The following is a 21,479-nucleotide window of genomic DNA, read 5'->3' on the forward strand; positions in this document are numbered from 1 at the left end:
TACAGGGACACCGGCAGGGCTAAGGAGCTGTTTGGCCTTCAGCTGCTGATAAATTTGTCCTTTTGCTCCGTGTCATCAGTCAGGGATGATGAAGAGCCAGCGTAAGAGAAAAACGTCCCTCAAATCTGAGGACTGTTTTTGATAAAGGCTTTGCCCATAATTTCATTTTGTTCCGTTGAGGTTGCCAGACTACAGCCTGGTATGTGGATAAAACACTACGTTTAAACTTTAGTTTAATATCCTATCAGATGAAAACGTGGCCACAAATATCCCTTCCTGTTCAAGAACGGGCACAAAAGTGCTGAAGCTGCAGGTGACTGCAGGTCCCGATGACTTGGCTTCACTTCAGCCTTTTATTCGATTTTGACTATTTTGTACGAGCGCTGCGTTCTGCGGTGCAAGCAGAATCATCTGCAGCTCAACCTGATAAAGCAAACGACTGTGGACCAGCTGAGGTCCTTTAACATGTGTAGGGTGACACCCTGTTGAGGCCAGTGCGTCCTGGATGCTGTGACATGCTGGAGCAGCAGGTTGAGGGTCGCAGATGCCAGCACACTCAATGCACTGATCCACAAAGCAGGTGATGCTGTGGGTGTGGAGCCGGACTCTCTAAAGGTGCTGTTGAAGAGGTGGATGTTGTCCAAGATGAGGAGATGCTGAAAAGTATCTCCCACCCACTCGGTGACGCGCTGGCCGGTCACAGGAGCAGCTCAGCGTCATGTTTCTCCTTAATGCAAGACAATGGACCAGCTCATTTAGTACTTTTATTGTCACACAGCCGTCCCACAGGTGTACATATAGTCCAGTATGACAGAAGCATGTGTGCTGTTTGATGTGACTTTAATGAACACAACATTTATGTCAAGTATCCCACGGTGGTTCACTGACGCAGAGACGCGCCTCCCTTCAAATGTTATCTCGTTTGAACTAAAAGTCCAACAGTGTCCTGAGACGCCGTCTGCAGACCGTGTAAACACAGCATGTCCTCTCCGTTACTTCAACAGGTGTCTCAGCTGGTCCTGCAGGTTTTTCGAGTGCTCCACACTGGAGGACAGAGGAACAGAACCAAGCTTACTGCTGAGAAATGCTCCAGCTGTTTCTCTGAGGCATAAACAGCTGTGGTCACACTTACTTCTTCTGAATGGCCTCCTGCCTTAGACAGAGACAGACAGAGAGACTTTACAGCAACCAGTTTAAGCAAAGCCAACAGGTTTCATACATGAAAGAGACGAGTGCTACTTACTGGTACTGTAAATGTGTGGTGATAATGGACATTTTTCTCAGGCTCTGCAAGAGATGAAGAGAGAGAGCAAGAGCACAGACACAGTTTTGGACCTCAGCGAACACCGAGTGTAAAATTGTTTTTGAGGATTTTCTTTCTCCAATAATGAAGCACATCTCATGTGATCGTGGAGATTTCCTCTGACCTATCAGAAGACTACTCACGTCCTCAGAGTGCAGGATAGCATCCTCCTGAATCACCATGCTTCTTGCTGCTTGACCGAGAAGCTGGAAGAGACATCCGCGGCAACGCAATCGTTACGATTATTCAATCAGTACTTCAACTGAGCAAACAAACCTCTATCACCATAGTAACATCTCACAGCTGTTTGTCACAGAAATATCAGGACAGCCGTCTGCAGTTGGAAACCCTGCGACAGACGGGCAGCGCGTCCAGGGTACGCAGCCTGTTGCCCTGTGACAGCTGAGCTTTGCTAAAGCAACCGTGGAAAACTCCACACCCACAGCACATTTAACAGAAAATCCTGAAAACAGGGAAACTCCTCAGGAAAAGGACAGCAGGGTTTTGTTCACTAGGCAAAAGTCTGTTTATTCCACATTACATGGTATTCTGGGATTTGTATCTCCTCCTGGGATCAAACTGGGATCAGGCAAACACTCAGACCCACTGGGTCGTGTTAGCGTTGGACCAGAAGAGTCAGTGTTTGTTTAATATATCGATTTGAAAGATTTGGTTAACAAAACAAAACGAAATTAAACCAGACGCCAGCTGTGCAGACGCACACTAACAATCAGGACTTACACATTTTTAACAAAAACTTCACTTCTCTGGCTTTTAGAAACAGATCTGTTAGGAAGCTTCGTTGAACTTAACTCTTAACTTCACAACAAAACAAGATTCACACGTCCGTGTGTTCGATGAATATCACAAACCTGACTTCCTACTATTATCATGAAGCTGCTTTAAAACAAACCTGCCCAAGTACCTGGAGGAGTTACTGAGATAAGTACACTGTGGCAACGTGCACACACAGACCTGCCACCAGTCGGGATTTCTCTCCACAGTCCAAAGACATGCGTGTGACGTGTAAACACTACGTTCACACGGTGCTTTCACATGAGTCATCTGCTTTATGTTCTTTCATTACAGATGTTTGTAGTAACAGACGCATCACATTTAGAACTGAAAACACGGAGTTCATACAGGACAGTAAATGTCTCTGCAGCTCAAAACTCACAAAGCTGCAAACTACCAGCAACAGAAGACCGTGAGTGAGCGAGTGAAGCACTGCAGCAGGTCAGTGCCCGAAGCATCAGGATGGCCCCAAACTTCTTCCCTCAGCCCATTTGGACTAATGTCACAGTGCTATGTTCACGATCCCAGCAACATCCGCTGCTTCCTGCTTTAACTGTTAAACCTAATAATCCTCAACTTTCTACATATGTTCCGCTTTTAATCAGCAGGATTTTCAGTACAATACACACACGTGCGTTTAAATGAAGTCAGGGCACCACGTGTCGAATTTGCCAGAACAACAACTGTCAGCTGTTCACATCTGAAACACCTGGCGCCATAAGACAACTCCAGCTGTCAGAGCAGCCGTCCACTCGTGTCCTGTTTGATTAATAAACAATGATCAGCTACAGTAACGCATATATTACAGCAGCGCTCGTCTTTTGGTGGGTTTTATTTTCTTTGTCAAATATTGAACATAACAGGCTGAATCCTTCCAGCATACACACTGATCTAGTTCCTGTAGTGTTTCCGTTAGCTAACAATGGGCTTTCCATTAGCTAGTTGCTCAAAGCAGACGCTAAAAATCACTAAACTTGAGTTAAAATCACTTGCGTGGCGATACCTCCTGACTGCGGGATCCTTTTAGCACTTGACGTGTCAACGCGATAACATCCCCGCTGCAGGAGCCCACTTTATCGGATAACAAGCCTTTGACAGACTGTCCGAACCGCGGCTGGGAATCAGCTGAAGCCATTTTCCTATGTTGGCTAGCGATGGTGCGCAGGAAAGGACAAACTACACAGCAACGAGTTCAGTAGATTAGATAGGGCTCCGGTGCAGACGCGCAGTCTGGCTGTGTGCAAATAAACTCCGCGTGTTTCTTTCTCACTTGCATACAGTAAAATCACTTTTACTCCATTCTGTTCATCTGGCTTATTATTGACACGTTTCAGATGCGTGACGCTGATTAAAGTTGTACATAGGGTTGCCAACTCCCTGGAAAATAAATAAGGGACACCTCGTGGCCAGGGCCGGGCGACCCAGTTGTCTTCACCCTTCCCAGTGTGGTGAATTTTCTAGCTCTTTTTTTGTGTGTGAAATTATTTTTTTAACCATTTGACTTGAATTTGATTTAAGCAGATGCATATTCTATTCTTTGTGATATGAACACATGTGAAACAAATGATCATTTAGCCATTTATTTTTAGCTCAAAATGACAACATTAACACAGTAAAACAGGTCTCTTTCTTAAACAGAAGCCTGTCATGCTTAACTTTTGAGAATATAAGTAAATCTTTCTTTAAAAGAACTCTGTCCTGCTTAACTTAAAATAATAGAAAACAATAGAAAGAAAAATATTCTTGTAACAGTGCACATTTAGTGCATTTAGTACAATTGGCTTCAGCTGAGGTATTATTTCAGCTTTTCTAATGCTAATCAGCTGCTCCTGTTTGTAAACCCGCTTGTTCCCATGATTACGCATCTTAACTCATCATCATTATTCATCTATGTATTACTTTTATGTATTAGTCATCTATTTGTTGTAATCATCTATCCTTGCAGTTGTTTATTACACAAAATAAATTATATTATCACACTTCTGGCCACATAGCGCTGATATTCACTGCACATGCCCATATTAACTTTTTCCAGCCAGGTGTTTTCCTTTTCCCATTCTTCCCTTTCTCTGAGCGAACAAACATTGCTGCTCTAATGCTGGGCTCACACTGTGCGGTTTTAGGCCCATTTTGAGCCGATTTTTGAGTGATCGGACCGATTTTGGCCTTCATCGTGCATCGTGTAGTATACGTGGGGTAACGAGAAGTGATTAACACCTCACGACCAGCTCCCGATCATCAATCGCTCGTGAGGGTGTCACCACAGCCGCTCACACTGCTCACGCGCAAACACGTAAACGCCGTGAAAAAGACGGAGCAGCACGGCTGTGCAGCGTGTGATCTGGACACAAACGACGGAGGCACAACTTGGAGAACTTTGGAAAGCTCATCCGAGCCTTTTCGATGTGTCATCACAAAATTATCACGACCACAACAACCGTGAAAATCAAGTCAAGTCAACTTTATTTGTCAATTCTGCCACATGTACAGGACATACACAGAATAGAAATTGCGTTACTCTCAAACCCTAGTGATTAGAAAAATGCAAATAAAATAATTAAAAAGTAAAAATTTAAATAAATACAATACAATTTTACGTATAACAAAAAAAAGCTATGCAATATACAATATACAATATTCAAGTAAGAAGGCATAGTGGTGCAAAATAGGCAAATAGTGCAAATGGGGATTTAGTAGTGTACGGTAAGAGATAGTGTAACAACAAAGTCTTATGAGGTCCAATGCTTAAGCAGTCCAATGCTCCACAAAGTGACTGGAGCAGGCCAGTGAGAGCGTCAGAGAGTGAGTGTGAGTGTGTGTGTGTGTGTGACAGAGTTCAGTGAGACCATGGAGGAGAGGAGGGGAGAGGGGGCAGAATCGGGAGGGAGTTTAGCTTCCTGACAGCCTGATGGATGAAGCTGTCCTTCAGTCTGCTGGTCCTGGCCTGGAGACTCCGCAGTCTCCTCCCTGACGGCAGCAGCTTGAAGAAGCTTTGCATTGGGTGCGTGGGATCAGCCGCTATGCAAAGGGCTTTTTTAGTGAGACGGGTGCTGTAAAATAGTTGTAAATAGTTGGATCTACACTGCTGCTCAATCACAGCTGCCTGATCAATGTTTTTCATTAGCAATTTAGCAAAGTTGATGGTGGTGGTGTGTCTGTGTGAGTGAAAGACAGAGAGAGAGAGCGACAGATTGTCTGTTATAACCTTCATGTTATGGAGGCACAGTGTGAGCACTCAGGTCGCATCAGAGCATCGGGCGGTATAGTGTGAGACCTGCATCGTGACCTACCAACTTCTAACCCCTGCGAGTCAATCGTGCAGTTTGAGCAGGAGCTGAATATCGTGACTGAAAAAATCGCACAGTGTCTGCCCAGCTTTAGGTGTACTGTCGTCCGAGACTTGCACCGCAGTGTCGGCGTTTGTTTCCCTGTTGGCCATGCTTCTTGTTGTGGTCATCTGTTGTCTTCCGGTATTTTCTCCGTAAGCGACCTTTCCTCGACCAATGAGATGAGCGGTAATCTGAATTGTCATAAGTGTGCTGTCAGCTCATTGGTCACAAAGCAGGAGAGGGGCTGGGAATTATGTTTTCAAACAAAGCGTTAATTCCATTAACATTTATAGACTACTTTTGATTCTCACTGTATTACGGGACAAAGTGCGTCCCTTATTAGCTCAATATGGGACGTGTACTTTTGTTTCTAAATACGGGACGATTCCGTTTTTTAAGGGACGGTTGGCAACCCTAGTTGTACAACATCCAGATTTAAAATGAAACTGTGGTCACATCATATCTTACAGCAAATCAAACTAGGAATGCTACAAAGCAACACATACTCCACCACAAATTAACTTCGTGCATTCGGCGTTTTCCTGCGTGGTTCCCATGCCTTTAATAGCTAACTGGGTCTTCTTTATGATGTCCTGCACAGTTATACACGCTTTTACATGCGCGTACTCGCTCATTAAACTGACGTAATACTCACTCTACTAAGTAACTAAGTCCTTTCACACTGTTTCCTGTGTGTGCCTTTGTCTTGTTTTCTATATATTTCCTTTGTTTGCTATTTATTGATTTTACTTTTTCACTCCTGCACAGTTGGTGTGGAGCTCCTGTAATTTCTTTGTACGTGTACAAAGTCAATAAATGGCTATTCTATTCTATTCTGTTCTATTCTGTTCTGTTCTGTTCTGTTCTGTTCTGTTCTGTTCTGTTCTATTCTATTCTATTCTGTTCTATTCTGTTCTATTCTATTCTATTCTGTTCTGTTCTATTCTGTTCTATTCTATTCTGTTCTGTTCTGTTCTATTCTGTTCTGTTCTATTCTATTCTGTTCTGTTCTATTCTGTTCTATTCTGTTCTGTTCTAGTCTGTTCTGTTCTAGTCTGTTCTGTTCTATTCTGTTCTGTTCTATTCTATTCTGTTCTATTCAATTCTGTTCTATTCTGTTCTATTCTGTTCTATTCTGTTCTGTTCTATTCTGTTCTATTCTATTCTGTTCTGTTCTATTCTATTCTGTTCTGTTCTATTCTGTTCTATTCTGTTCTGTTCTAGTCTGTTCTGTTCTATTCTGTTCTGTTCTATTCTATTCTGTTCTATTCAATTCTGTTCTATTCTGTTCTATTCTGTTCTGTTCTATTCTATTTTATTCTGTTCTATTCTGTTCTATTCTATTCTGTTCTATTCTGTTCTATTCTGTTCTGTTTTGTTCTATTCTGTTCTGTTCTATTCTGTTCTGTTCTGTTCTATTCTGTTCTGTTCTATTCTGTTCTATTCTGTTCTGTTTTGTTCTGTTCTGTTCTATTCTATTCTGTTCTATTCAATTCTGTTCTATTCTGTTCTATTCTGTTCTGTTCTATTCTATTCTGTTCTATTCTATTCTGTTCTATTCTGTTCTGTTCTGTTCTATTCTGTTCTATTCTATTCTGTTCTATTCAATTCTGTTCTATTCTGTTCTGTTTTGTTCTGTTCTATTCTGTTCTGTTCTGTTCTATTCTATTCTATTCTGTTCTATTCTATTCTGTTCTGTTCTGTTCTGTTCTGTTCTATTCTATTCTGTTCTATTCTGTTCTGTTTTGTTCTGTTCTATTCTATTCTGTTCTGTTCTGTTCTATTCTATTCTATTCTGTTCTATTCTATTCTGTTCTGTTCTGTTCTATTCTATTCTGTTCTATTCTGTTCTGTTTTGTTCTGTTCTGTTCTATTCTATTCTGTTCTGTTCTGTTCTGTTCTATTCTGTTCTATTCTGTTCTATTCTATTCTGTTCTGTTCTGTTCTGTTCTATTCTGTTCTGTTCTATTCTATTCTATTCTATTCTGTTCTATTCTGTTCTATTCTATTCTGTTCTGTTCTATTCTGTTCTGTTCTATTCTGTTCTGTTCTGTTCTATTCTGTTCTATTCTGTTCTGTTCTATTCTATTCTGTTCTGTTCTATTCTGTTCTATTCTGTTCTGTTCTAGTCTGTTCTGTTCTATTCTGTTCTGTTCTATTCTATTCTGTTCTATTCAATTCTGTTCTATTCTGTTCTATTCTGTTCTGTTCTATTCTATTTTATTCTGTTCTATTCTGTTCTATTCTATTCTGTTCTATTCTATTCTGTTCTGTTCTATTCTGTTCTATTCTGTTCTGTTTTGTTCTATTCTGTTCTGTTCTATTCTGTTCTGTTCTGTTCTATTCTGTTCTGTTCTATTCTGTTCTATTCTATTCTGTTCTGTTTTGTTCTGTTCTGTTCTATTCTATTCTGTTCTATTCAATTCTGTTCTATTCTGTTCTATTCTGTTCTGTTCTATTCTATTCTGTTCTATTCTATTCTGTTCTATTCTGTTCTATTCTATTCTGTTCTATTCAATTCTGTTCTATTCTGTTCTGTTTTGTTCTGTTCTATTCTGTTCTGTTCTGTTCTATTCTATTCTATTCTGTTCTATTCTATTCTGTTCTGTTCTGTTCTGTTCTATTCTGTTCTATTCTGTTCTGTTTTGTTCTGTTCTGTTCTATTCTATTCTGTTCTATTCTGTTCTATTCTGTTCTGTTCTGTTCTATTCTGTTCTATTCAATTCTGTTCTATTCTGTTCTATTCTGTTCTGTTCTATTCTATTCTGTTCTATTCTGTTCTATTCTATTCTGTTCTGTTCTATTCTGTTCTATTCTGTTCTGTTCTGTTCTATTCTGTTCTGTTCTATTCTGTTCTGTTCTGTTCTATTCTATTCTGTTCTATTCTGTTCTATTCTGTTCTGTTTTGTTCTGTTCTATTCTATTCTGTTCTGTTCTGTTCTATTCTATTCTATTCTGTTCTATTCTGTTCTGTTCTGTTCTGTTCTATTCTATTCTGTTCTATTCTGTTCTGTTTTGTTCTGTTCTGTTCTATTCTATTCTGTTCTGTTCTGTTCTATTCTGTTCTATTCTGTTCTATTCTATTCTGTTCTATTCTGTTCTGTTCTATTCTGTTCTGTTCTATTCTATTCTAGTCTGTTCTATTCTGTTCTGTTTTGTTCTGTTCTATTCTATTCTGTTCTGTTCTATTCTATTCTATTCTGTTCTATTCTGTTCTGTTCTGTTCTGTTCTATTCTGTTCTGTTCTATTCTATTCTATTCTGTTCTATTCTGTTCTATTCTGTTCTGTTCTATTCTATTCTGTTCTGTTCTGTTCTGTTCTATTCTATTCTATTCTGTTCTATTCTGTTCTGTTCTGTTCTATTCTATTCTATTCTGTTCTATTCTATTCTGTTCTGTTCTGTTCTGTTCTATTCTATTCTGTTCTATTCTGTTCTGTTTTGTTCTGTTCTATTCTATTCTGTTCTGTTCTGTTCTGTTCTATTCTATTCTGTTCTATTCTATTCTGTTCTGTTCTGTTCTATTCTATTCTGTTCTATTCTGTTCTGTTCTATTCTATTCTGTTCTATTCTGTTCTGTTTTGTTCTGTTCTATTCTATTCTGTTCTGTTCTGTTCTGTTCTATTCTATTCTATTCTGTTCTATTCTGTTCTGTTCTGTTCTGTTCTATTCTATTCTGTTCTATTCTATTCTGTTCTGTTCTGTTCTGTTCTATTCTATTCTGTTCTATTCTGTTCTGTTTTGTTCTGTTCTATTCTATGCTGTTCTGTTCTGTTCTATTCTATTCTGTTCTATTCTATTCTGTTCTGTTCTGTTCTATTCTATTCTGTTCTATTCTGTTCTGTTCTATTCTATTCTGTTCTGTTCTGTTCTGTTCTATTCTATTCTGTTCTATTCTGTTCTGTTCACAGCAAAATCTCCAGTGTTAGCAGTGCTGATTTTCTAACACTGGAAAATAACTCAAAATGTTAGAAATATTCCAGTGTTAGAAAACCAGCACTGCTCAGTGTTAGTCTTTGTTAATCTTCAAAACTGACTAGGTTACTTTTAAACATATAACACTGTCAAAAGTGTTAATTTAACACTGGAGATTTTGCTGTGTTCTATTCTGTTCTATTCTATTCCTGTTCTGTCCTGTCCTGTTCTATTCTATTATATTCTGTCCTGTTCTGTTCTTTTCTACACTTTTACAGCATCTTGTGTAGTTCTAGAAAGACTGAGTGTCATCTTATCTTGTTTGAGTTGTCACAGTCCTACAGATTCAAGGACCTGGCCTTGAAGTTGCTGCATAAAAGCAGCGCTCCGCAGTGGTTGGGAAACCTTGAACAGATATTTCCTGGGATGTTTCAGCTCTGTTGAACCAAGCGCCTCTGTCACTGATATGGCTTGGTTTTGGTATCTGTGTGTGTTCATGTTGGTGGGCCTCACTTTGTTAGCACTGCAGTTCAAGTTCAGGATGTCTGCACACGGTTCTAGGGAGCCGCCACACCTCCCTGCACTACCACTCATTGGCAGCCTGCTGAGCCTGCAGAGTGAATTACAACCACATGTGCTTTTCAAAGAACTGCAGGTAAAATACGGACAAACATACTCGCTGATGATGGGCTCCCACAGCGTGATTGTCGTCAACCATCATGTGCACGCCAAAGAAGTCCTGCTCAAGAAGGGAAAGACGTTTGCAGGAAGACCTAGAACTGTGGGTATAACTCTCTCCTAAATGTCCTGTTCTGTTTGGTTGTTTTTTGGATTGGTTTCCATCATGTCGTGTTTGTGATGAAGGTAACTACAGATATTCTGACTAAAGATGGGAAGGACATTGCATTTGGAGACTACAGTGCTACGTGGAAGTTCCACAGGAAGATAGTCCACGCAGCCCTGTGCATGTTTGGAGAAGGCTGTGCCTCTATTGAGAAGACCAGTGAGTACAGTTCACTCCTCTAGTTTGATACCACTCTCTCATGTGAGACTGCGTATGGCAGGCAGATCAGCAGCAATAAATCACAACAGGCAGACGCACTCATTTAAACGAACACACTCGAGGACTTTTTTTACTCTTCAAAGCATTTAAGCATAGATTTAAGTTAAAGAGAAATATCTAATGCAATGATCAGTCAGCAGGTGGAAAGGACCTGTTTTTACAAAGTGATTGGTCGTTCTACTCTCATTCTACTCTCATTCTACTCTCATTCTACTCTAGCACAATGAAAATAATAAAGAGAAACAATAACGTTTATTTATATAGAGCTCACAACAAAAGTTTGGCAACAGTAGGAAACTGTGTGTGTGTGTGTGTGTGTGTGTGTGTGTGTGTGTGTGTGTGTGTGTGCGTTAGTGCGTGTGTCTGTGTGTGTGTGTGTGTGTGTGTGTGTGTGTGCGTTAGTGCGTGTGTCTGTGTGTGTGTGTGTGTGTGTGTCTGTGTGTGCGTTAGTGCGTGTGTCTGTGTGTGTGTGTGTGTGTGTGTGTGTGTGTGCGTTAGTGCGTGTGTCTGTGTGTGTGTGTGTGTGTGCGTTAGTGCGTGTCTGTGTGTGTGTGTGTGTGTGTGTGTGTGCGTGCGTTAGTGCGTGTGTCTGTGTGTGTGTGTGTGTGTGTGTGTGTGTGTGCGTGTGTGTGTACAGAGAGATTTCAAATGCTCCAAATGCAGTAATATCTGCTGTAGTGTTTCTAAGTATGATAAATATGTAAGGTAATGAACTTTGTCTTGCCCAGTTTGTGCAGAGGCCCAGTCTCTGTGCTCCATGCTGTCAGAGGCAGCAGACGTGGGGCTGGCCCTGGATCTTTCTCCCGAGCTGACTCGCGCCGTCACCAATGTTATCTGCTCTCTCTGCTTCAACTCGTCCTACTGCCGAGGCGACCCAGAGTTTGAGAATATGCTGCAGTACAGCCAGGGCATTGTGGACACTGTGGCCAAAGACAGCCTGGTGGACATTTTCCCCTGGCTGCAGGTAAGCAGCAAGAACTCAGAGCAGAAACAATCAGACCGCAGTGTAAATGTAGGCAATCAACAGAAAGATAAAGGCCGCCTCGTTGCGTTTCCTTAGTGGGATTACTGCCACTCTGGTGTTGCTTAGAATCTATGGTGAAAGAATGTGAAGAGTGTCTGATCCACACACATTTGCAGTGCATGTTTATAATGATGCTAGCACGATCGAGCTCTCGCAGCACATTGTGAGCGATGAGCAAGAAGGTGACAGTTGGACCGTGATGTTTATCAGGCTGTTTTTGTCTTTATCACAGATCTTTCCTAATGCAGACCTACGTCTCCTGAAACACTGTGTTTCCATGAGAGACAAACTTCTACAGAAGAAATTTGATGAACACAAGGTAACCCTTTAACCACGGGGCCATTAGTGTTTGAAATTTAAAGGTAGTGTACAGTACAAACTGCTCTCTTAGTCATGTGCCCCGTACCTTATACCACATACTTGGTTCCTTTCATTTGTACAAATGCATCGGCAACATTTGAGGCAGAAAAACCACAATGTTGTAGTAGAGCTGTGATCCTGTGCAGCTGTGAGATGGTGGACATTATCACACAGAGACATACTTGACTACAGCGGTCACATTAGGTTGCTTTGCTAAATAAATACAAAGCGTTCTGTACGCTGACATGCTGCTCCCTCACAGGTGAATTACAGCGACCACGTGCAGAGAGACCTGATAGACGCTCTGCTAAGAGCCAAGCGCAGTGCGGAGAACAACAACACATCAGAGATAAGTGCAGAGTCCGTGGGCCTGAGTGATGACCACATTCTCATGACAGTGGGAGACATCTTTGGCGCTGGCGTGGAAACCACTACCACTGTGCTCAAATGGGCCATAACGTACCTGATTCATCACCCAGAGGTAAGGCTCGATCAGCAGCAGTGTTTCCACGAGGCGCGTGGCGTGGGTTTCAAAGATGTCTGATGAAAACGACCCTTCTCCTCCTCTCTGTCTGTGGTCTAAAACATGTTTAAAACTCTGAATCTAATTAAGTTTAAGCATCTTTTTACAAACTATACCTATGCAACATCATCAACACACACAAAGTCATTAATAAAGTCAGTTGTTGTGAAGCTGCAAGAAAACCACAGCTGAATGAAGCATACAGACTCCAGGTGGCTGCAGCTGCAGATCAGGTTACTCACCTGCCCGGAGTGTGAATGTGAAAGCACACATATGAAAACATGCCAAGTCTCACAACACGTAAGTGATGTTAATCTGAACTTGTGTAGTAGCATGCCACGCCCTTTATTCCCATTAATGTCCAACTTGCAGCAGCCAATGGGAATAATATTTTTATTGATTCTAATCAAATGCAACAGAGAAAAACGTGTGAATCCTGAGTGTGTGAAGCTGTTAAAGAGCATCTCCGATGCACAGTGACTCTACTGCTTCATGTTTAGGTGCAAAGACGTATCCAGGATGAGCTGGACAGGACGGTGGGTGACAGCCGCTCTCCTAAACTCACCGACCGAGGCAGTCTGCCCTATCTGGAGGCCACCATTAGGGAGTTATTACGGATTCGCCCCGTGGCACCTCTACTCATCCCCCACGTGGCTCTCTGTGACACCAGGTACAGCGATGCTCACTGAGTTCACCCATTTAATAAAGCCATGTTGACACACAGCAGAGGTGACTGCTGACTGCGTCGATCTATTAAAATGACACACTTCTGTGAAAAGTGACCAGGCTGTTTATTAGGACAGGAAGCTTACTGCTCTGTACTGACAAGTAGGACTGATCTGGGATCTTCTGTTTCTGAATGAAGTCTTAAAAATACATTTACCTGATGCACAAACACCATTGTCAATCCCATGAGTGAACTGGGAGCTCTTGTCTCTGTAGCCTTGGAGATTTCACAGTGAGGAAGGGAACTCGAGTCATTATCAACCTGTGGGCTCTGCACCATGACGAGAAGGAGTGGAAGAACCCAGAGCGGTTTGACCCTGGTAAGAGCAAACATCTGTCCACAGTTTAATATCCAGTTATGGAAACTGATTTTATTCTCTGAGGCAAACGTCTGTTTGGTTTCTTCCCTCAGTCAAGGATGATTAATGGTGATAGAAAGGCAGACACTGTCTCTGGCTCCTATCATTGTTATGGCTTTTGGCTACTTAAGTTAATACACAATAACAGTGACATCAGGGTGCTTTGAATTGTATGTTAAAGACCCGACAAACACCCTGTTTTTGATGGTTTTTGGGTTGAAGAAGTCACCTGGATGAGTGACGAAACGTTTCTCCCACTAAAAAAACGGCCACGTCCAGATGAACAGAATCAACGTTTGGGGATTTACTTACCTGGATCATTGAGCATGCCATCCATCCATCCATTCGCTTCCGCTTATCCTTTTCAGGGTCGCGGGGGGCGCTGGAGCCTATCCCAGCTGCAGCATTGAGCATGCATCAAACGATAATTTTTGGACTTTCAAATTCTCCAAGGAATCTGAAAGTCCAAGGAGAAAGGACTCTAATAGCAGCAAGTCAGTGTCTCACCAGGAAACCCTCACCTTAGGGGATACCTGGAGTCTTGTTCCCGTTTGATTCACCGCCACTGTTTTAAGATCGAGACAAATACATGAAATCCTGAACCAACATATGTATACAGGCTGGATCTGACAGTTCTTTTAGTTTAGCTTCTGTGACCATCCCAGCTGGTGAAACCTGTTGTTGTTGCTCTGCAGGCCGGTTCTTGAATAGTGAAGGCACAGGACTGACGATCCCATCACCCAGCTACCTGCCCTTCGGTGCTGGGCTGAGAGTATGTCTAGGTGAGGCCTTGGCCAAGATGGAGCTCTTTCTCTTCCTGTCCTGGATCCTGCAGCGCTTCACTCTGACTGTCCCACCAGGCCATGATCTGCCAAGTCTGGAGGGAAAGTTCGGAGTGGTCCTGCAGCCGGCCAAGTACAAGGTGAATGCCACAATCAGACCAGACTGGGCAAGACATAAGTGCCAGGCAGAATAGTCCTATGGCTGTGAATACGTACGCACCATCAAGAAGGAAAGCAAGCTTGCAGCACTGTGACATGAAATCTTATTTTTCTGAAGTGTAACACAGTCTCCTGTAACAGCTCCAAACAGTCTCTTTATTTTTCTACTGTGAGGAGAACGTATCGGCCGGTGTCGCTAACTCTGCTGACATCAGGAGGCAGGATGCTTTCTCATTTTCAAATGTACAAGGTGACGTCTGTGATGAGATCATATAACACAGGATGTCCATTCACAGGATGTACACCCAAAATTTACTGCAAAAACTAACCCACAACACAAAGATGTAACCAGGTAATCTCAAAATGTAACCACTTTATTTTGATCCTGAGAACACAAATAAAGGTTTACACGGTAGAAATGTACTGCAGTGAAAGGAACAGGATGTCCCTTGTGGAGATACAGAAATTCTTTTATTGCTGCCGTATAACCTGCATCATTATAACTGCATTAATAACATTCTTTACAGCATCATTCCACTTAATAATATTTCTCACAGTATTGATACTGCATTACAGTTGTTTATTGAAGATGTCCATTTGAGGATCCTTTTATTATGATAACTTTTATTACAGGTACAGCCAGAAGTATTTTATGCACATTGCATATCTGTGCTTATTTCGAGTTGATGTTCGGTTCATTAAAGGTTTTAAGCTTCACTGGCGTGACTGTCCAGGTGATCCATGCTGAGGGAAACTAGAACATAGAAGGATGACTGCATACATGCTTACAGTACATATAATACATATAATCTAGGAATGTGTCCGGCCTGAGGCCTTAACTCATTTGGAGTCTCACTATATTTTATTCTACTTGGTAACAGACGACCAGAGTCAATAATTAGCCTCAGAGACCCTGAGGGCTTGAAGTTTACTACCTTGTATGGAAGGTGTTATAGAAAAGAGAAGTTCTATGTCTGCTTATAGCTATTAAAGATGTACGATTAACTGTGACTAATGTCTGGAACCTATTTTAATCTGTCATTGACGCCATGGGGGGGCGTGTACCCCACTGCTTTATAAGTATCCACAACATGTATTTTGGTCAGAGGACATGTGCTGATGTTTTCTCCTGGTAAATAAACTCATCGTTTGATTGCACTTCTCTGGGGCCTCCGTGGTTTGTCTCACTGCTCTGCATTGATCGATTTCGTGACACCCCCATCAAATATAAATTATGTTTACTCAATATAGTAAATATACTTGCATATACATATAAGTAGGAGAACTGCTTAAGGACAAGGATGTATACATAAACATATCCAGACCCAGCTCGCAGGAACCTGTGACAACAGTTTGTCTCCTGTTGCTCTGGCTTTTCTTTTAATTTGGTGTTGAGTCATAAACGAATCATCGTCCTGCATCTGCACCCTTCATCAGTGTGACTGCAATCACACCTGCAGCGTCACATCAAACGTTCCCATTTTATCCTTCTCACCTTACTACTCTACATTGTTGCTCTGTCCATTAAGGGCCATTCTGTTTTATTTAAAGAGCAAATATTGGGCCCATGTGGAAACGTATGCTCTAAAACAACCTCTTTCTATGTTTTTATGTCTCATACATGTAACTGCAAAAGCACTTCAAACCAGTTTGTCATACAAGAAAAATTTAATATGACACGAGAAACAAGTTAAAAGAATTACCCCACAAAATACTTCAATGTGGCATCACCAGGTTTTCACCCAACAAGAATCAGATGCTGCGTTTAGACTTTGGGCTTCAGGATGTATATCATACAAACCCTGGTGTCATGTTTCTTGAAGAACTGGATCATAAATGTGATGCAAATATAAAAATGTTGTTTTCTGGGAAGTTTCTTATAAAACATTTAGCATGATAAACTTAAACCCTGAGAAACAGCCAATGCAAAGATGGCAAAGAGCCTCAGATCTGTTTACATCCTCTTCACATTTCAGTCAAAATGTATGAAAAACTGATCAGCATTTGTTTGGCTCATGGTTAGGCCGTGAATGCACAGCCCGAATTCATATAGCATAACAATTAGAGTGCAAACATGTAGCTCGGAGGCTAAGAGAACACCAAACGTTCTGGGCTCAGAATGAGGTGGAAGAAGGTTCTTTCTAAAGCCTCGTTAGACTTACAGCTAACATCACTGGACCTACATTACTGTCTTTGAAATGCCAAAACTCTAACAGCAATGTTTTGTTCATTTAAAAAACCACATCACAGATCAAACGTTATGTAGTGAAGAAATGAGAACAGATAATATAGGATACGTAAAAACAGGAAAACAAACAACAGTCAGAAACTCGGGGAATCCTGTGTGAGCTGTGTGAAAGAACCTGATGTGCAAGTAACAAGTACAAGTACAGTAACGCGTTACTGTAATCTGATTACTTTTTTCAAGTAATGAGTAAAGTAAGGGATTACTATTGCAAAAACGGTAATTAGATTACCGTTACTTTCCCGTAGGAACGCTGCGTTACTGCGTTACTAAAACCGTGATTTTTTGCGAGAATGTCTCACGACAGTGACGTAAGCGAGTGCGACGTTCGTGACAACAGCTGTGTGCAGATCAACAATGGATCACATATCGAGTGCAGAGAGAGTATGAGCGTGCAGCGTTTAAAGCGTGGAAGTACTGACCTTACTTTGAGTTTGATTCCATAAAAAGTGACAAAAACATTAGTGTCCGCTGTGCGTGGGAAGAAAACTTCTTTTTACAGCGAAAAAACCCCTAAACTTCCAACAAGCACCGAGCAGCTACGACGTAATGGGAAACTCACAGAGAAACTCGCGGATTCTTCCACTGACCGCGGCACACCTGCACCAGGGTAAACCTCCGCCTACCCCACTCCTGCTTTACAGGTGAAAATAGAGCAACAGGACCGCTGAGTCTGTGACTTTATTTATTTTCTGCTGTGTTTTACTTGCATCTATTTGAAAGACTGAGTGTAAACACACAAAATATTTTATTTTATGAGCTGGAATGTGCAGAAAATAGCTTTAAATGTTAAACTAATTTCTTCCAGTCAGAGAATGTTGCAGATAATTAAATTTTTGCTTGATGCATAAAGTTAAAAGATTAAAAATAATAAAACAAGTTTTAAAAAGAGACTTTTCCATTTGATTACATTTTGTATGATGATTATGTAGAAAAAGTAGAATTGGGCTGAAAGATCTATCACTTTATCACCTACTCAGGTTGTAAATTGGGTTTTTAAAAAGTAACTAAGTAACTAAGCAATTAATTACTTTTGAAAATAAGTAATCAGTAAAGTAACTGGATTACTTTCTGGGGGAAGTAATCAGTAATTAGTTACTGATTACTTTTTTCAAGTAACTTGACCAACACTGGCTGTGTGTCATTTGTGGGCGGCTCTTGTACAGCTCTGTATGTTAATGTGTCTTTTGGGCGTGTCTTGTAGGCGGGGCTTCTGTGTGCCTTGTGGGCGGGTGTTCTACAGCTGTATGTGTTTGGTCATCACAGATGTCTTATTCCCCAAAGTACCCAGACTGTTGCTTATCGTTTTATGTGTTGGGTTTCATCACACGCTCTTCTAAGATTTTCTGACACCAGCAGCACAGACACTTCTTGTCCTAATGTAGCTAACACCAGCTCCGCCCTACACGGCTAGGACACCTCAGAGCATCTGTTGGTTGCCCAATAGAAAGCCTCCATTTTGATGTAAAATAGGTCTAAATATTCCCAACTGATCATTCAGGTTACTCTTCAGTACTAACAGATCCTGTTCTGCCTTCACACAGGTTGTTAAAGTGGGCAGAAAGAGGACAGCTCTCAATGGAGCAATTTCAAAGATTGTTGCTGGGCACCTCAAAATCAAAAGATGACAACTATAACAGGAAGTAAAGTGTGATGTTTGTTCAAGGACAAACGGGTAATTCCAACCATTCAGTGCCATTTGAGTCCTCATGACAGAACCGAGTATATTTTGTATAAAAGTGGGCCTTTGCTCATGTCTAAAAGCTCGTCCTACACTATTCCCCCCCCACAACGTAATCATATGTATCCAAGCTTAGTTACTTTTACAATAATCACTGATTTTTTAGTACAAGTAAAGTTAATAAGCCATGTTCCCAATCATCTTTGTTCAAACCCTTTTGCAAGAAATGTCTCTTCATGACTTTAATCATTTTATTAAAAAATTGATCATTTTAAATAAAATTTCTAAAATGAATATGAAACTTTTCCAACCTTTAGGGGAAATATAACTTTATTGAACATTAAGGATGACTGGGGCATAAAGTCTCTAATGAATGTAAATAAAACCGTCGATCAGGTGACTCTGAGGCTTCGTTGTGCTCTTCTGTTTTCTGTCTTGTAGTTTAACGTCTGTACGCGTCGTTCTGGTGGAGGTCTCTCTTCTTGTTAGCAGGACGTTCTTCCCTCTCACAGCATTAATTTATCAACAGTCTTATGTAATTAAGGGTTGCAGTATTCATCTTACAATGTAAATCACACTGGAAAAACTACGGTTAAGAAGTGAATTTTATTCAAATCAAACAGTGTGTGCCACATTCAGCCATGTCCAAACCTGACATGACAAATGCATTAAAATCTCAAACTAAAATAAACTGAGACAATGAGTTGATACTGTTACGAAAATATAAACGAATCCTGATGCAGATGTTCCTCTGGATCCAGGTGCTGTTACAATAACAAAATAATGTTAACAAGGTAAATATTTGTGTAACTCTAAATCCTAAATGATGGCGAGGAGACAGATGTGGACAATCCTGGTGACAGCATCTACACACACTGTCCACATAGCCTTTTATCATCTGTTACCATCACAGCAAAGACACTCGGTGGTCCGACACAGGTGATGCACAAACCTGCTTCATTGTCTAAACACACGTATTACACTTTAATCTCCAAGTTCAAACAATAATGTCAGATTTGGACTATAACACCCGTCTCTCTCCAACAGTTTGTATCTGATATGGTTTCACGTACAGAGGGGTGACATTTATATTTACAAAGAGCATAAAGTCTGTCCTGTAACAGGATCAGTGATCCCGACAGTAGACTGAAGGACGCTGTGCTTCCAAAGATCTTCTCATATTTGCTGTTCTGCAGAAATCTGATCTAACATGTTGGAACAAAACATCCCAAACTGTGTGTTTCATCACTGTTAATGGTGATCCTGTGATCCTGGAAAAGACCGAGCCATCAAGTTACAAATGTTTTATTACAGGTTAAAGGTCATCACTCAGGACAGCTGTGTGTGGATAAACTGTTGACAAACAGGCAAAAATAATGGAGTTTTTCCCATTAAGTCTTATCTCAGTGTGTTACTGAATGTATATTAAACCAGGCTCCCTGAACACTCCCAACATTAAAACACTGGGTGCAGGTACTTTGGGATGTACCGCTCACCCAGGGAGTCCCACCTGGCTTCACAGCAGGACAACAACGACAATATTCCAGCAAACAGTTCCCAACCCGATCATCTGAAAGCAGGGTCGTGTTGCAAGGAAGCAGCTGGACCTGCACAGGATTCAGCAGACGGCTGGAAAGTCCGATTTAACGCTTCGTTTCTCTGTAGATAATTTGAATAAACTGGGGTTGCTCTTTAAGTGAGACCACAAAATGTAATGTTACAGGTTCCCAAAACTTCTAACAAAGCACTCTTATCACAATCACAAGGAAATCCAGAAAGAACAGGAAACAAACGACTGATTGGAGTGTGAATGACCACGTCACCTTCTGTGGACCCTCTGATCTTCTCTAAGTTCACCTGTGGGTCAAACAGGACTCCAGCATGAATATATGCTGGTTTCACTGCAGCGCTGCATGTCTGCAGAGGGACTGCCATCTATTGGTTAAACTAGGTCATTACAATATTGTTATTTGTGTTAATGGCAGCTCAACTTCGTGAACTCACCTCATCACCCAGCGAGGCTGCAGACACATGCCTGAGCCACGTCAGTGGTTTCAAACAGTTTCCAAAAGTAAATCATTTTGTCCTCGTCAGTCTCAGCAGATCATCATGAAAACATTTCTCATGGTAAGAGTTGAAACACAGACAGCAGTAAAGTGGAGGGTCCACTTTCATCCAGATAGTCAGACGAGCGCAAATATTCCCAGGATTAAACAAAAGGAGCCATCGAAGGTGAGCATGTGTGATCAGAATGTTAAACTGTGATGGTCTCTGCAGCTCGCTCCTGTTATCTGCAGTGAAGCCTTCACTGAAATGGATGAGCTACAAATATAGCTGGATAATAATTCTCACAAGGCGCACATGTCAGGCACACACACATTATGAAATCATACAAACGTATGGCGTCTCCCATTGTGCATTATGTTTTTGAACATTTCATAAAGTAAATCCGTCGGGTATCTTTGTTGGACAGACATCAATTCTGACGCCTAAAGAACCAAACGGGACAAAAAACCACTTTTATCATGTCTCCCTGTGTTGATCTTCATTGTGCAGCACCTTTGTCAACATTCGTTGTTTTAAATGTGCCATAAAAATACATTTGACTTTGACTATGACGGCAGAGCTCACAGCAGAATACGTGTGTAATATTTAACAGACCTGTTCCAGCGACTCATCAGAACTTTGATTTTTGCTGCTGTTACAGGGACAAAGTGCCTGAAACCCTGGAGAGAAACACTAAAAAACATCTGTTTGTGCATCCGTGCAGCTTCTTCTGCTAATTCAATTCACACTTGTTGCCAGATAGTGTGAGAAATGAAGAAGATTCATCAAACTGCAAAGAATTTTGGGAGGCCACCAGAGATGCAGATACATCGGTATTTAAAGGAAAAAGCTGAACACCACGTAATAAACAGGCTCCAGAAAACCTTCCCAGCTGTGTGTTGGTGCAACCAAACAAAATTTGAAATCACAGCCAGTGTAGCCTGTGGTGCACCGTGCGTGCAAGACTTATAAAAGCACCATTCATCTTTTTCAGGTTAATTCAGCTAGACACCAACCCACAGTCCAACACAGCTCTGTAGCTGTCAGTTAGTTCTGCACAGCCAGGCTTCCTGGTTAAAAGCCAGGATAGAGAGCGGCGGTGGATAACTCGGGCTTTCAGTTTCACGTGGCAACAGGAAACACCTGCACACGCGTGCGCTCCAGTCAGAA

General features: G+C 41.3%; 2 protein-coding genes across 2 annotated transcripts; one reads left to right on the top strand and one right to left on the bottom strand.

Moving 5' to 3' along the window:
• Positions 1-751: 751 nt before the first annotated feature.
• borcs7 (BLOC-1 related complex subunit 7) lies at positions 752-3,343 on the bottom strand. Its single transcript, XM_082557730.1, has 5 exons — positions 3,102-3,343; positions 1,447-1,509; positions 1,244-1,287; positions 1,133-1,153; positions 752-1,044 (listed from the first exon to the last, which is right to left on the bottom strand). Exons 1-5 carry the CDS (start codon positions 3,231-3,233, stop codon positions 993-995), a joined length of 312 nt encoding a protein of 103 aa, XP_082413856.1. The 5' UTR covers positions 3,234-3,343; the 3' UTR covers positions 752-992.
• Positions 3,344-9,732: 6,389 nt separating this feature from the next.
• On the top strand, positions 9,733-15,499 carry cyp17a1 (cytochrome P450, family 17, subfamily A, polypeptide 1). The gene is made up of 9 exons (XM_082556586.1): positions 9,733-10,122; positions 10,206-10,344; positions 11,133-11,368; positions 11,661-11,747; positions 12,051-12,269; positions 12,812-12,981; positions 13,254-13,357; positions 14,092-15,186; positions 15,229-15,499. The coding sequence occupies exons 1-8, from the start codon at positions 9,808-9,810 to the stop codon at positions 14,370-14,372; spliced, it is 1,551 nt and encodes a 516-aa protein (XP_082412712.1). The 5' UTR covers positions 9,733-9,807; the 3' UTR covers positions 14,373-15,186; positions 15,229-15,499.
• The last annotated feature ends 5,980 nt before the right edge of the window (positions 15,500-21,479 follow it).

This window comes from Aulonocara stuartgranti, assembly GCF_965226115.1.
Source record: "Aulonocara stuartgranti genome assembly, chromosome: 13".
In the NCBI taxonomy this organism is placed as follows: domain Eukaryota; kingdom Metazoa; phylum Chordata; class Actinopteri; order Cichliformes; family Cichlidae; genus Aulonocara; species Aulonocara stuartgranti.